Source organism: Bos grunniens, chromosome 3 (assembly GCF_055505025.1).
Source record: "Bos grunniens cultivar Pamir isolate PY7600 chromosome 3, Bosgru_T2T1.0, whole genome shotgun sequence".
NCBI lineage: Eukaryota > Metazoa > Chordata > Mammalia > Artiodactyla > Bovidae > Bos > Bos grunniens.
The window spans coordinates 61,761,249-61,777,018 of NC_141167.1; the positions used below are offsets into that span (position 1 = coordinate 61,761,249).

At 43.7% G+C, this 15,770-nt stretch overlaps 1 protein-coding gene across 2 annotated transcripts in view; it reads right to left on the reverse strand.

Annotated features, from left to right (window-relative positions):
• The window catches only part of LOC147375683 (uricase), a 98,933-nt gene that overhangs the window by 1,702 nt on the left and 81,461 nt on the right, over positions 1-15,770 (reverse strand). For both annotated transcript variants that reach the window (XM_086390799.1, XM_086390798.1), the window contains exons 5-7: positions 5,332-5,518; positions 3,388-3,511; positions 1,234-1,317 (exon numbers count right to left, since the gene is read on the reverse strand). In XM_086390799.1, the coding sequence (XP_086246925.1) occupies positions 1,234-1,317; positions 3,388-3,511; positions 5,332-5,518 (395 nt within the window). The remainder of the gene's footprint in view (positions 1-1,233; positions 1,318-3,387; positions 3,512-5,331; positions 5,519-15,770) is intronic.

Genomic DNA, 15,770 nt, shown 5'->3' on the forward strand with positions numbered 1-15,770 from the left:
GGCCCATTGGTTTCATTTTTGCTGAACATGTCCCTTTTCTTCCCTTTAGAAAGTAAGCTGTCAAAAAAGTCTTTACATCCAAATTAACAGTGGCATTCTGGGATTCTACATCCTCTCCATCCTCTGAAGTAAACAATGCTGCCTCTCCTTCCAGCTGAATGAACAGTGACTGTCCTCTGCAACTCGGGGCCCTATTTCAGCCACACCAGGCACCTCAGCATGACCTTACTTACCCAGCGCTGCTCCCCAGCCTCCCTCACAGCTGTCGTAGTACAGAGCGTGATGGAGCATAACGTACAGAACAGAAACAGGGTACCTGGCCAGACGGCTGTGACTGATAAGGCTCCTGGGGCAGCAGACCCAGAAGGTAGGACCTTCTGGACACCCTTCACTGACCTTTTTCCATCAAAAGATGATTCTCTGGCTGCGCAGCCATGGTAATAGAGGGTCCCTTCCTATCTCACTTCCCCAACAACACTAGAAGCAGCCAACAGAATGGTGTTTTTTTTAGCACACTGGAAGCCCATGGGAAGATGGATCAGAGAAGTCCTGCCAGTATGAGAGTGATCCAAGTGGGGAGGGACAGTTCTGATTTCCCAGGACTGAGCACAGCAAGCTTATCTGTTGGGACTTCAGGCTGGTTAATGAGACACACTAACTTGGCTGAACCTTCTACCATGGCTAAAAGCAAGTCATGGTTAAGTGTTTTTTCTAAGGCCGGGTTTCCTTTTAAAAACTGAACTTCCTCGTCTTGCCTGCTGTAATTGCAGTTAGAAACACAAATATCTTTCATTTTGTGTGTGTTTATTGCATGCTATTCAAACTGACTATCTAAAAGTTAGGGATGATAGAAGAAAATAAAAATATAATCTTCTTCCTTTCTTCTTATCGCCTTGTGATGGAAAAATAATGAAGCTGTGACCTTCTGTGGCACCTTTTGGAGAAGTGGATTTCAGGGCTGTTTCTTTGGGCATACTCTGTTCTTTCTTTGTCTTTTACTCTATGCAACTTTCAAGCCTCCTCTATAAGCTTTCATCCACTTCTAGGGCATTCCAGCCTCAGATATTGAAAGGCCAGCGTCTAAGTGGGCTCTAAACAGTTGCAACTATAAATATCCCAACAGCAACAGCTATTAAAAGTTGTGGCAGTTGTACCACCCCAAGTTTACAAAGAGGGTTAAAAAGTGGGCAAGGCAGGGGAAATGTGCTATAAATATTTTAAAAGTTCTCTTACCTCTTCCTTGTTGATCAGTCCCATTTTGGACATGTCTATGTTAAAGTAGTGAATGTTCGGCAGACTGATTTCCATATCTTCTATCTGGAATCCACAATAATACGTATCACGTTGGAAAACTGGGAATCTGTCTCTATCACTACTCACCCCCAACCTCCAACTAGCTCATTACTCAGATTCCACCTCTGTCTCCGGGGCACCCTCTGGTGTTCCTCTACTGCTCGATGCTGTTCTCTCTCGCTAGTGCTATTATTAAATGATGGACTCGTTCCTCCCTCTGTGTATGAAATCCATTTCTCAGAAAAGTAAAATCTCCTGGGGTCAGACACCTGGGAGATATTCAGCATCCAGCTGGCCTCCAGGTGTCAGCCCGTCAACCTCCTCAGTTCCCGCTCAGTCAACACCCTCCTCTCCAGGCCTGTCCTCAACATTTGCAGGCCCTGGAGGGAGCATCTGGAGGTCCCCACACCAGATATTTTGCACTTCCTAGGTGGCGCTAGTGGTAAAGAACCCACAAGCCAATGCAGGAGATGCAGGGGACATGGGTTCAATCCCTGTTGGGAAGATCCCTTGGAGGAGGAAATGACAACACACTCCAGTATTCTTGCCTGGAGAATCCCATGGATAGAGGATCCTGGTGGGCTATGGTCCGTAAGGTTGTAAAGAGTTGGACACAACTGAAGTGACTTAGCACACACTCATACCACATGTTTAAAGATTTAAAGTTATGAATCAAGCTAATATACAGAGATAGAAGTATGTTCTATCTCTGTAACTTAACAGATCATCCTTCACAACTATCTGGAAGGCCAGGACCAAATTTTAAATCTTCTGACTCCTTGCAGCATTGGGCCAGGACCTGGTAGCATGAGAAGAGCCAGCCCCTAACACCTGGCCCACCCTATCCTCTCTCTTGGACTCATGTGGGTGGATATTCCAGCTTGCATGTGAAGTTGCCTGATGGCAAACATCCCAGAGAATAGTCTAGAAGGGGAAGCATGGGCTCCTGAAGTGTTCACTCCCTTGAAGTGCCTCTTCTAGTAGAGAGAAGCATAGCTAGAAGATGGCCTGAGGGGGCCTCAGGGCCATGGTGGGCGTCCCTCTTGCCCAGATCTAAGGACAGCACTATCCTCTCCATCCCATCATGGCCATGGTTCTTGACCTCCTTTCCAGCTTTCTGCAACAACCTCCCAATAGGTCTCCTTGTCTATGGCCCATCATCCTTTTAATCTATCACACATCTTTCAGAGTGGTCTTTCTAGAGTGCAAAGCTGGTAGCATGGCACCTTGCTTAGACCCCTTGGTGGCTCCTAAGATTTTTTCAGGATGAAATATAGACTCTACAAAGACCACAAAGCCCTCCAGACCTGCTTCCCACCTCATCTCTAGGCACATGGAAGGGCTTTCACTCCTGGAGCTCCACGTGTGGCAGACCTTCAACAATAAATGCCTGTTCCATGCTGCCTCCCGTTGTCCATACCTACCCCTCCCTCACCCCTGAGTATGAACCCAGAAAACCCCTACTTGTCCCTTAAAGCTCAACTCAAATACCTCTCCTTCCAGAGAGCCTGACAGGCACTTCCCATATACTTGAGTTATGTGCCATCTTCTGAATTTCCATAACATTCTATTGTTTATTTAATTGTTAGCTTACTTATTTTCTTCTTTCACTGAATGATGAACTCATTGAGGGTAGAGTCTATGGGACTCCATGTCTAATTTATCCCTGATTTTCTCATGTGCTGATAGAGACATAGTAACATTCAATAATATCAAATGGACAGATGGATGCAATCTCTCTGCTTCTATCCTTCATTCTCTGGCTCTCCTGAAACATAGACCCTTGGGATAATTACCCCTCCTTCAGGCCATTTGAGTGTCCTAAATATGAGACTCAAATTGTAGCAGATTGAAGAGACTCAGAATCTTCAAGAAAACTAAAGAACTACAGCAGTGGCCTGTGTTTTCAGGTTGCACAGATTTTTCCACTTTTTTTCTCTTTTCTCACTTGCTATAACAAGCTTTTGAGCAACAACAGATGTCATTTTTCATGTGTCTTCCACTTTCTTATTTTAACTCTCAGCTCTTTCTCAGAGCTAACAGGAGACACAGAAAGTTCTCTCAGTCTTCAGAATGGCAAGTGACAAAACGTACCTCAGGAAGCTGGCTCAGGGAGAGCACCTGGATGTCATAGAGGGTCTTCTGGACTGAGGGCGAGTACTCGCCTTTGTCATAGGGTCCAGCGAACTTCTTCAGGACAATGCCCCTGACAGCCTCCCTAGAACACAGAAAGGAGAACTGCGAGCTCCCACAGGGTGGTCTTTGGGAATTCACTGCGAAACTAAGATGTGGAGACCTCTCTGTCCCCTCCTCCCAAAACAATTTTATTGCTGGCTTCAGAGAGGATTATAGGGACTTCCCAGGTGGGGCTAGTGGTAAAGAATGCTCCTGCCAATGCAAGAGACCTAAGAAATGCGGGTTCAATCCCTGGGTTGGGAAGATCCTCTGGAGGAAGGCATGGCAACCCACTCCAGTATTCTCACTTAGAAAATCCCATGGAGAGAGGAGCCAGGTGGACTACAGTCCACTGGAGCGCAAAAAGTCAAACACTACAGAGTGACTTAGCACAGCACAGGAATATATTATAATGCCAAAAAGAAAAAAAAGAAAAAAAAAACCCTAACTTCTAATTTCTTTACACACACACACACACACACACACACACACACACCAGTCAACAGACATATTGAGCATAACTAGGCTATCTTCATAATCTGGCACCAGGGCTCAGTGGGCATTCCAGGCTAAGTTTCCCTCCGTGCTTGAAGAATTCATGAAGAAGACTTCCTCATATTCTAACCTTTGTACTGCTTGGCTTGGCTGGTTGCTTGAATTGCTGCATTTCTCAGGGGTTTTACCATGCCAGGCTGTAGGCTAAGTGTTTCATGTGATTACTTCATTAAATTTTCTCAATGTACCTGAGGCAGTTCCTATTATTATTGTCCCCAATTTGGAAGGAATATGAGCTTAAAAATTAAATGATCTACTCTCAGTCCTTCTCCTCAGTGGGAGGCCCAACTGGTACCCTGACTATCTCAATTTCATACTCATTTCAACATAAATACATCAGACTGCTGCCCATGGGTAACACTTGAAAAAACAAGGAAAAAAAAAAAAGACTGAGGTGAGGTTCTCTTCAAGCATTTCCAACCTAGCATATAATAAAAGGAGCAGAGCAACACTCTGCCCGTGGGAGGAAGCTACCGGAGGCAGATTCTAGCTCATAACAGGGTACAAGTTTCTAACAATTAGAACTTTGACAAAGGAATGAGATACCTGGTCAAAAGCAAACTGGGAATTCAGAGGCCTAATCACTCCTTGTCTAGGATGTTAAAATAAAAGCCATACCTTTACAATGTTAAAGAACTTATCATTTAGAAAATGCTTCTGTAACTGTCATCTCGTTTTGAGTTTGGCCTATGGTGGCCAATTTGACTGGGACCAAGAGGTTTCCTAGGACATGGGACCTTCAGTGTTAAAATCAGGAAAGCCCTTGATAGACTGGGACGAGTTTGGTCAGCCTGGTTTAGCTCTCCCTGCACCTGCTATGAAGTGACAAGGCCACTATCCTCATTTGATCCAGCGATTCTGGAAGTGTGGCCTCTGCTCCAGCAGCATGGGCAACACCTGGGAGTTTGTTAGCAAATGCAAGTTCTCGGGCCCCATTCCAGGCCACAGAATCAGAACCTCTGGGGATGGGCTCAGTGAGCTACAGTGTAACAAACCCTCCAAGTGGTTCTCATACCCAATCATGTTTGTGTACTACTGATGTAGTCAGTTAGGAAAGAGAGCATCAGAGAAATCAGGCAGTCCACTTAAGGCTGTTATAGCTAAGAGCACCTAAGATTCAAGTGCAGGTTTACTAACTCAGAGTAAGACCAGTGTTCTTTCTGTTATCCATCAGAAGGGATTTCTTACACTGGGGAGGCTGAACTAAATGGCCTCCAAGTTTCTCTTTCAGATTGAAGACTCCTAGGCCCCTGGAAAAGAGGGTGGACACTACCTGTGCCAGTGCCAAACCCTAGCCCTTCTTCGTACCAGGTGGCCTCAAAGTCCACATCTCTGCCCTGGTGGTAGCGCCATTTGCAGTACACTTGGGTAGCAAAGCACCGGTCCTTCACCTCAGGGAGGGTGGTGAACTGATCCTTGAGGAATCCTTCAAATCCAGACTGCGTTGTTTTCAGGACCTTGAGGTCTTTGATTCCAGAATGAATGACTGGAGGTCCTGTTTTAAGTCAAAAGGTAAGAGGGGATGAAGTCATAAAGGAAACAGTGCCTTCTTGCTGCCTAGCCCTGAGGATTCTGGGGTCAGTAAAACATGGCACCCCGTGTCTGTACAGAGAGCAACACCACTCCCCGAGTGTTCTGTCTCTTGGTCCCCTCTGAAGTCCATGTGATGAAGATGGTGTGCCTTTGCCCCATCTGAATTCCACAACTCCCTGCCTTCCCATGCCCTAAGAGAACTGAAGGGCAGAGACTGAACCTCCATGCTGTGTTGCAGCCCACAGGAACCTTTTTCTTAGGTACTTGCAGGTGTGTCTTCTAGGCCAAATTACCTTCCACATTTTGAGCTCCATCTCCCTCAGCAGGCAGTCATGCTGGAAAGAGTTCATAAACTCCTCAAAAGCAGCTCTTCTGTCCAGCACCGTGATGCCTTCAATTGGGGGTGGTTCTCATATGGGTTCTCTGTACTGCCAAATGGCTCCAGACCCCTCAGACCCCACCAGACCCCTCAGTTCCCTGTGGTTATGAACTCAGCAAACCCAGAAAATTTTATGAATGGGTAGCAGCATGGGCCCGAATGAGCCTAAATGGAGACTGGGAAGATGAGACCAGTGATCCATAAGTTATAGATTGCATACATGGACACCCATAAAGGTTTTTAGCTTTTGGCTGAACTGAGAAGGGGCAAAGTTGGTTTGTGGGGACCTGGGGGAGAGAGGGCAGAGTTGAAAATATTGGAGGAGATGATATGTCTCTCTGGAAGTCCCTGACATCACCTCATGAGGTGCATTGGAAAGGTGGTAGGGAGAGAGGCAAAAATCTGAAAACCTCGTTTGCTTGTGCCGGGTAGTTCTAGCTCAGGGCCCAGGTGACAGGCAGGGTACTGAGTTGGTGAGGGGAAGAGTCTTTCTTTTTCCCTGTGGAATGCACTGAAGCTCCAGCAATTTGGTGTAGCCTGAAGAGCACATGGCACCAGCTAACACACTGGGAAGCCCAGGACACAGTGTCTGTGGAGAGCAGCTTTCTTCCCAAGGAGCAGTGGTAACTGGCACAGCAGACACTGGACAGAGCTGTGAGGCAGCAGCTGTCCTCAGTGGGTGCAGACTTCCCTCTGAGCCCCTGTGAGATAGCCCTCCCAGCTGGGAGAAGGTGGGAGAGTTGGGCTGGAGAGGAGCAACAGTTTGATAATAAGAGAACTACAAGACCAGGGAAATGCAGGAATTAACATCATCATGGCCTTATTTTGTATGTGCAGGCTGGTGAGGCCAGTATACTCAGGGAGCAATTAGATGCAAACTCCCAATAGCATAGTCAAAGCAGGATGACTAAGGTCAACCTCTTTTAGATCTTGGAATTAGTCCTGACTAATATCTATCCCTTTTGACCTATAATCTTAAGTCAAAAGCTGGAGGTATATTATCATGCATCACTATGTTGCACATGGCCCTGGCTGAAGAACAGGAATGTAATCCATGATGGTCAGTTAAAATCCTAAACAGCTCTTAATAATCCAGTGGTTTACATCATCCTATGTGATTTCAATTGCTGTGGTTAACTTGGGAACTGTGGAGTTTCACAAGTAGGTAAACAATGATATATTTTTGATATTTTCCCAACCACATGTGTGTACCTACCAGAGAGAGCAGGGGCCATGGTTAGTGGTAGATCTGCTGATTAAATATGTGCTGCTTAAATAAGCATTCTGGCCAGAGTAGTCTAGGATAATGTGGTAAGATAGAAAATGGTATTTGTTTAACATTCCCAAGTTCCCACTGGAAGCTTTATTTGAAGAAGGATCAAGAGAATACCTGGACTTAATACCTTAAGTTGGTTGACTTTATCAGATTCTCTTGATGAAAGTGAAAGAGGAGAGTGAAAAAGTTGGATTAAAGCTCAACATTCAGAAAACGAAGATCATGGCATCTGGTCCCATCATCTCACGGGAAATAGATGGGGAAACAGTGGAAACAGTGTCAGACTTTATTTTTCTGGGCTCCAAAATCACTGCAGATGGTGACTGCAGCCACAAAATTAAAAGACACTTACTCCTTGGAAGAAAAGTTATGACCAACCTAGATAGCATATTCAAAAGCAGAGACATTAATTTGTCAACAAAGGTCCATCTAGTCAAGGCTCTGTTTTTTCCAGTGGTCATGTATGGATGTGAGAGCTGGACTGTGAAGAAGGCTGAGCGCCGAAGAATTGATGCTTTTGAACTGTGGTGTTGGAGAAGACTCTTGAGAGTCCCTTGGACTGCAAGGAGATCCAACCAGTCCATTGTGAAGGAGATCAGCCCTGGGATTTCTTTGGAAGGAATGATGCTAAAGCTGAAACTCCAGTACTCTGGCCACCTCATGTGAAGAGTTGACTCATTGGAAAAGACTCTGATTCTGGGAGGGATTTGGGGGCAGGAGGAGAAGGGGATGACAGAGGATGAGATGGCTGGATGACATCACTGACTCGATGGACGTGAGTCTGAGTGAACTCCGGGAGTTGGTGATGGACAAGGAGGCCTGGCGTGCTGCGATTCATGGGGTCATAAAGAGTCGGACATGACTGAGTGACTGAACTGAACTGAAGTGTATAAAGACACAATTCTGCAAAATCAGCATTTCAAAATGCAGTGTAGAGCTAATCCAAGTGAGTCTAGTCTCAGACCCAAGAGAATTGCAGAAGCAATCAATAAATATCCATTAAATGAATGAATGAATGAATGAATGCAATGCCATTGATTCACCTTAACAACTCAGCCTCATAACTTAGTGTCTTTTTCTTCTAGACAGTCCTCTTCTATCAGTCTCTAGCATTTCCCTTCCTGATCTGGTCCCTCTTCTCAGCTCTCAGACAGTACGGCAGGGGTAGAAGGGGAGGGCATCAGCACTGACTGAGAAGGTCCTGACTGCCAACATGCATCCTAGTCACATGGCTAGACACTAGCAGAGGTGGAATTTGAACTCACCACCCCATTATGAGATTTTGTGCTTTTCTTCCCCCCTTTTGTATCACTTCCCATCCTCAAAATGTTTCCTCCTTCTTTCAGTTCTCTCTTTCCATTTCTGTAATAAAAGAGGACTTTGCAAGAGACAAGAAAGTTGCCACCACCATTCCACAATGTGCTTTGAGGGCTTCAGTTGAAAAATACCATCCCCATTGGTTTGAAATGAAGCATCACTTTTAGAAATGATCCCTATGTGTTTTGAAAATATTTTATCATTCAAAAATTTCCTATTGAAATACCAAGACCCCTTAAAGGAGTGACTCCTTAATATTTTATAAACTGGTATCATAATTTACTTCTAATAGTAATCCCTCCTAGGAAAAAAAATCCTCTAGAAATGAGACTTTAATTTGCAATCAGGAGTGGGGTTAGAACAAGTGGTGGGAACCCTGGAAGGTGGATAAAGAGAAGGCAAGAGAAACCAAAGGCAAACTCTATCCATTTCCACTTTTCCTATATAGATGGCCTTGACCACCAGTATCTCTGTGAGCCAACCAGACTTGGACCCCTCTGCTGTCCCAATCGTAAGAGGATTTCCAGATTCTGTGTTCCATACAGCTGAGTCCACAGTCTTGGGACTCTGATCCTTTGAATTCAATTCCAGTGCTCTTCATGCTTCTTCTCCCCTGTTTATGAGCAGTATTTCCCTGACAGAATTACTTAACCTCTCTCTATCTTGATTTTCTCATTTGCAGAAGATGATAATCATAACTATTTCCTAGAGGTGATCAATGTCTAATATGGTACACATAAAGGACTCAGTAAAATGGCTGCCCCATTGGAAATGCTCTACAGAAGTTACTAAGATGATTTTGCCCTAACTGACTTCAAACCCCTGCAAATACTGCCCATGTTTCACAAAGGATCACTGGGTTCTGAAAACTCCTGACATGCCTTTCCTATCCACCTCTGGCCCTGGGGTGATATTTGTTCATCTTTGGGGATGTCAGTTTGCTAGGAAACTTTGAAATGATCTACTTTCTCGCTAGAATCTGAAAATGGAGAAAGCAGTTGTATTGTCTAATGTATTCTGGCTTCAGCTTCATGCAGTATAAAACATCTTACAGTCTCCTAGACAGTTCACTACCGCCATGGTTTAAGCAGAACGCAAACCGTCTACGCTGGTATGCTCATCATTCTCTGAACAACAACAACAAAAACTTATTCTCTTTGAATGTGAAAAATAAATTCTCTTGGCACACATCAGACACCCTCGATGAAATCTGGGAGCTTATTTTATCTTTTCTGCTGGCAGTGCCTCAGCTTACTGAATGCTAGTAGGAACCTGAGCCTTTCAAATTCATGGGCCCATCAACTAAAAATATGATACTTCACACACTCTAAAAAAGATTCCAATTTAGAAGACAAGAAATAATTCAACCCCAAAGACTGTCCTTTTCTAGGTTACTTCCCATGAAACCACTTAATCAGCTCTTTTTTGCCTTTCTGCCATGTTTATGGAGTAACACAGAAGGAAGATTTCCACATTTTCCTTTGCTAGAACATAATCTTTTCCAGCTTTTAGTGTCCTCCTACACACTTAACAGATTGTGGTTTATCTGTCAGAGAAGCATACATCTTACCCCTTCAGGTCTCTAAAGGAAAGAAACTCACTGCAAATTAATAGAAAATAAGCCCGATTCCTTACCTACGCATCAGGTGTCACAAAGCACAAAGCTTTACTGAGCCAAGAAAAAAAAAAAAAAAATCCTGTCATGAAAAGGATAATTGCTTCCACGTTTAACACCTCCAAAAAGGACACAAATAGCTAAACGGGGGCTATTTTAAAACTATATTAAATAATTCTAGTAGAAAACCTCAAACCTGTAAAGTGCTAGAACAAGTGAAGATCAATTAAATATCATTTGCCTCTGAGAGTCCATTTAGCTCATGGAAGGAAGGTGAAAGCTCTCTGTGTGCAATTCTGGATGAGGAGAGATGACGTCACCCCATGGAAGGACATTAACTGGGCTTTCGTACAGCAAAGTGATCCTCAAGACGATTTGTAAAAGATACTGTGCTTGCCAAGAAATTTTCATTTGAAATAACTGATGAGTGCCTTAGTCTTGACATCAGAATGACACAAGCAAACTTCTTGGCAGTGGCCCTCTCTGTCTTGAGTCTCCTATTTTCCTCTCTTCTCGTCCATCTGTCCTGCTTGACACCTCTTAAATCTCTTCTTCTGGACTTCAGTTTCATCTCCCCACTTCCTTAAAACCACCTTCCTACCCCCGCTAGTCCCCATGTCAATAGATTTTTTTCACCACTAGAAGATAGTATCTCTTATTTGAAATATCTTCTTTATATTTCATTCCTTGATTTGGTTACGCTTTAGCTGCATTTTTATAATTAGTGTCAGATTGGGAGAAATTTGATGCTTAAAGAATTATGTATTACAATTCGAATAGCGTGTGTGTGTGTGTGTATGTTGGCAGGGTGTTCTGCTTATTTCAACTAGCTTAAATTAGTGACTTAACCATCCTAGTGACTTCAAGGCTTGTCTAAGCTTGCAGTTCACAGAGACTCATTAGAGAAAGAGTTCGGAAGATTGAGGCTCCATATAAAACCTACACCACAGCCTGCGCCACACATGTAGAGCCTCGCTCTCCTCTCAGAGCTGAGGAAGTCATAAACATAGCACCCACCCTCATCCCTTTGGTGAAAAAATTTCTCTCTCTTCCAGAGTCCCCCATGGAACTAGCAGACTCTGAAACAGCTAGAAGTACACTTCATGATGTAACTTTAAAAGGTACGGTAGGAAACGATAGAGTGGTCGGAGTTTTACAGCAATTCTCAGGGCCTAAAATGGGTTCCTCAGATTCAGTGTGCTTTCTCTAAATGTTTGTTCAATCAATAAAAATGAATCCACTCCACTAGGAGAAACCCAGTTACATATCCTGCTGGGGAAAGTTGTAGGTTGAATGTGTGATTAAGTATATGTGTTCGAGAGGGCAGAATTCTCATGACTCTAGCCAGCCCCCCACTGAAAGTCTTATTTAGAGGGTTGTAACTTTCATGTATTGGAGAAGGAAATGGCAATCCACTCCAGTGTTCTTGCCTGGAGAATCCCAGGGATGGGGAAGCCTGGTGGGCTGCAGTCCATGGGGTCGCACAGAGTTGGACACGACTGAAGCGACTTAGCAGCAGCAGCAGCAACAATAGCCTTTGGGTTTCCCTGCTGGTGCAGTGACAAAGAATCTGCCTGTCATTGACAGTGCCTGTCATTCTGTATTACAGAAAATGTGAGTTTGATCCCTGGGTTGGGAAGATCCCTGGAGAAGGAAATGGCAACCCATTCCAGTATTCTTGCCTGGAAAATCCCACGGACAGAGAAGCCTGGCAGGCTATAGTCTATAGGGTCACAAAAGATTCAGACATGACTTAGCAACTAAATAACAAAAAACAGTAAATAAATAAATTCCTGGAGTGGCCTTTAGCATGTGAACTGGAATGTGTGTGTGTGTCAGATAATAATTATTTTCTTCAGTTAAGCCTATGTAAGGGCATGTCTTATGACAATGATTGTACACTGAATCACCTCATGATATCTGTGGGTCTAGCTCTTGGAAAATAAGCAAATTAAGAATTAAACTTTGCTACCAAAAATCCAAAGAGGGACAGAGTACAAATATCATCTTCAAATAGACAATGCAGGAAGATACGCACATTCAGGGACTTGTGCACACACATACTGCACACACTCAGGCAGCAGATGCCTCCTCCCTTCAGATCCCTGCCAGCCCCACATGCTATGGGCGGGGGCGCAGGGTTTACTGGGCTCTAGACAGTCAAGCTGGAGCTCTGGGAACATCGCCACAGTGATCGCAACACCCTGAAGTTTTCTGCAGAAAGAAAAAGCATTGGGCCTGATTCTGTTGATAAGTTTTCCCACCCTGCAGCAGCCAGGTGACTAGCATGCAAGCTGATGATAGCTCCTGGTAATTCCTGGAAAGAACAGGGTGTGAAACCTGTCTTCTTTCTTTGATCAGCTGAGCCCTATATTTGGCCACTCCACTTCCACCTCCAGGGCTCTGCTAAATATTCTTGCAGAGGGAGGTCACCAATGTCTAAGTGCCAAACTGCACAATCTCTTCAGCCTCCTTTCAAGCCAAATTTTTTAACCTTCCTGCAGCAGAGATCATGGGCAGCTTCTCTCCTTCCTGGGTCCTTGGCTAGACTACATTCCCCAGCCTTCAGGTGTGGTTGTGTAATTGGGTTCTCTTCGTGTGATGTGCTCTGTGCGACTTTCAGGCTTGGTGCTATGCTTGAGTGGTTTTGTCCCTCCGTTTCCTTCTCCAAGCTCTTTGCTTCCACTTGTCTGGTATGGGATCCACCCTCAAGGTGACCCAGAAAGGAAAGGATTAAAATGTCTGGTTGCATCAACCTGGGTTCCTGAATAAATTCCTGGAGCAGAGCATCCTCCCAACACACTCACATACACAGTGAACTTGACTTTTACACATAGCAGTAAACTTTGTGTAGGAAGCCCCTGCATATAAGCTTACTTGTTATGCATTCTGCTACCCCAATAACTATCCCTCATTTCTTGAAATGTCCTTTTCCTTTTGCTTCCATAATACCGTTGTCTCCAAGTTTCCTCCTGTCTCTCTGACCATTCTTCTGTCTCAGTCTTTAAGCTTTTAACTCTTGAACTGGGGAATTTCCCATGGCCTGTTCATCTTTCCTCTTCTCACTTTATATGTTTTTCTGGATTAGTCCTTCTTCCCATGGCTTCACCAACTATCAGTCTCCACATCTTTTCCTTATTTCCAAACGCACCAGCTTCCTCTGGAAACTTCCTCATTATATGTATTATTCTTAGTCAACACTCCCGGGCTCCTGACTTTAGGGTAACTTTAACCCCTCCTTTTCTCTACCCTTGCATCCCTATGCAATTACACAGACCTATTAAGCACACTTCAAAAATGCCTCACATAATGTCCCTCCCCAGCTTATGCAGTCCCTCCGTCTCTGCCTCTACTGCCCGAGGTCAGCCTACATCATTACTTCATCTCTGCAGCAAGTCTCCAAATGTTTCCCTGTGGCCTATTTCTCTAGCCAGTTCACCATAATCTTGGTCAGAATTACCCAAATGTACACATACATACAAAAAGACCTTCCCTGGATCTCTATAATCATTCAAAATAATAATAATAACAGCTTTCTTTCAAGGAGTGCTTCTTATATGTTAGGGACTATGCTAAATGCTTTCAATTAACATTTATTTCCTTTAATTATCTGGATAATTGCTAAGGTAGACATTTATCCTCATCTTACAAATTAAAAAACACTGAAGTAGTGTATTTAATGTGCTAACAGTCACGAAGTTATTAAGTGGTGGTGGTTTAGTCACTAAGTCGTGTCTGACTTTTGTGACTGCCTGCTAGGTTCCTTTGTCCATGGGATTTCCCAAGCAAGAATACTGGAGTGGGTTGCCAATTCCCTTCTCCAGGGGATCTTGGCAACCCAGGGACTGAAACCAGGTCTCCTGCATTGCAGGCAGATTTATCATCTGAACCACCAGGGAAGCCCATTAAGTAGTGGAGCTCAAGTTCAAAAACACTTCAGTTTTCATAGAATAAAAGTAGGAAATCTAGTAGGGAGAAAAAAATACAAAAGTAATAAATGCTAGTAGGGAGATTAAAAGACAAAAGTAATGAATTAATTCATATCCACAATAAGAAGTTAAGGGATACACAAAATATTTAGATTAGAAAATAATATCAAAAACAGTAATCATGAGGGGAGGAGAATACAAATGCAAAGTATCTATCTATCTATATAGATAGATAGATTGCTATGCAAAAACCTCATGGTAACCACAAAACAAAAATCTATAATAGATATTCACACAGAAAAAGAAAAAGAAATCCAAACTTAATACTAAAGATAGTCATCAAATCACAAAAGAAGAGAACAAAAGAAGTAAAGGGGAAAAACACCTACAAAACAAACCCAAAACAATTGATAAAATGACAATAGGAACAAGCTACTGCTGCTATTGTTTAGTCGCTCAGTCGTGTCTGACTCTTTGTGACCCCATGGACGGTAGCCCACTAGGCTCCGCTGTCTATGGGATATTCCAGGCAAGAATACTGGAGTGGGTTGTCATTTCCTTCCCCAGGAGATCTTCCTGACCCAGAGATCAAACCCACATCTCCTGCTTGGCAGATAAATTCTTTACCACTGAGCCACCTGGGAAACCAATGGGAACATATATACCAATAATTGCTTAAACATAAATGGACTAAATGATCCAACCAAAGGATATAGACTGGCTGAATGGGTAAAGAAACAGCTTCCATATGTGCTGCCTACAAAAGACTCACTTCATATCTAGAGATATACACAGACTGAAAGCGAGGGGATTAGTAAAATGTATTTCATGAAAATGGAAATCAAAAGAAAGCTAGAGGGAATTCCTTGGTGGTCCAGTGGTTAAGAATCCTCCTGACAGCACAGGGGATATGGGTTCAATCCCTGGTCTGGAAAGATGCCACATGCCTTAGTGGGAAAACTAAGCCCATGCACAACTGCCAAGCCAGTGCTCCAGAGCCAGTGTGCCACAACTACTGAAGCACGTGTACCCAGAGCCCGTGCTCTTAAACAAGAGAAACTATCACAATGAGAACTCACTCACTGCACGCACTAAATGAACTCACACACTACAAGAGTGGCCCCCACTCACCACAACTAGAGAAATCCTGTGTATAGTGATGAAGACCCAGCACAGCCAATAAATAAATACAATTTTTAAAAGAGAAAGCTGGAGTAGCCATACTTATATCAGACAAAATAGACTTTAAAATAAAGGCTGTGAGAAAAGATAAGAATTTACAATGGAGAAAAGATAGTCTCTTCAATAAGTGGTGCTGGGAAAACAGGACAGCTATATGTAAATGATTGAAGATAGAACATTCTCTAATATCATATACAAAAAAATAGTCTCAAAATGGATTAAAGACCTAAATGTAAGACCAGATACTATAAAACTCCTAGAGGAAAACATTGGCAGAACACTGAAATAAACTGCAGGAAATTTTTTTTTATATTTATCCCCTGCTGCTGCTGCTAAGTCACTTCAGTTGTGTCCGACTCTGTGCAACCCCAGAGACGGCAGCCCACCAGGCTCCCCCATCCCTGGGATTCTCCAGGCAAGAACACTGGAGTGGGTTGCCATTTCCTTCTCCAATGCATGAAAATGAAAAGTCAAAGTGAAGTTGCTCAGTCGTGTCCAACCCTCAGCGACCCCATG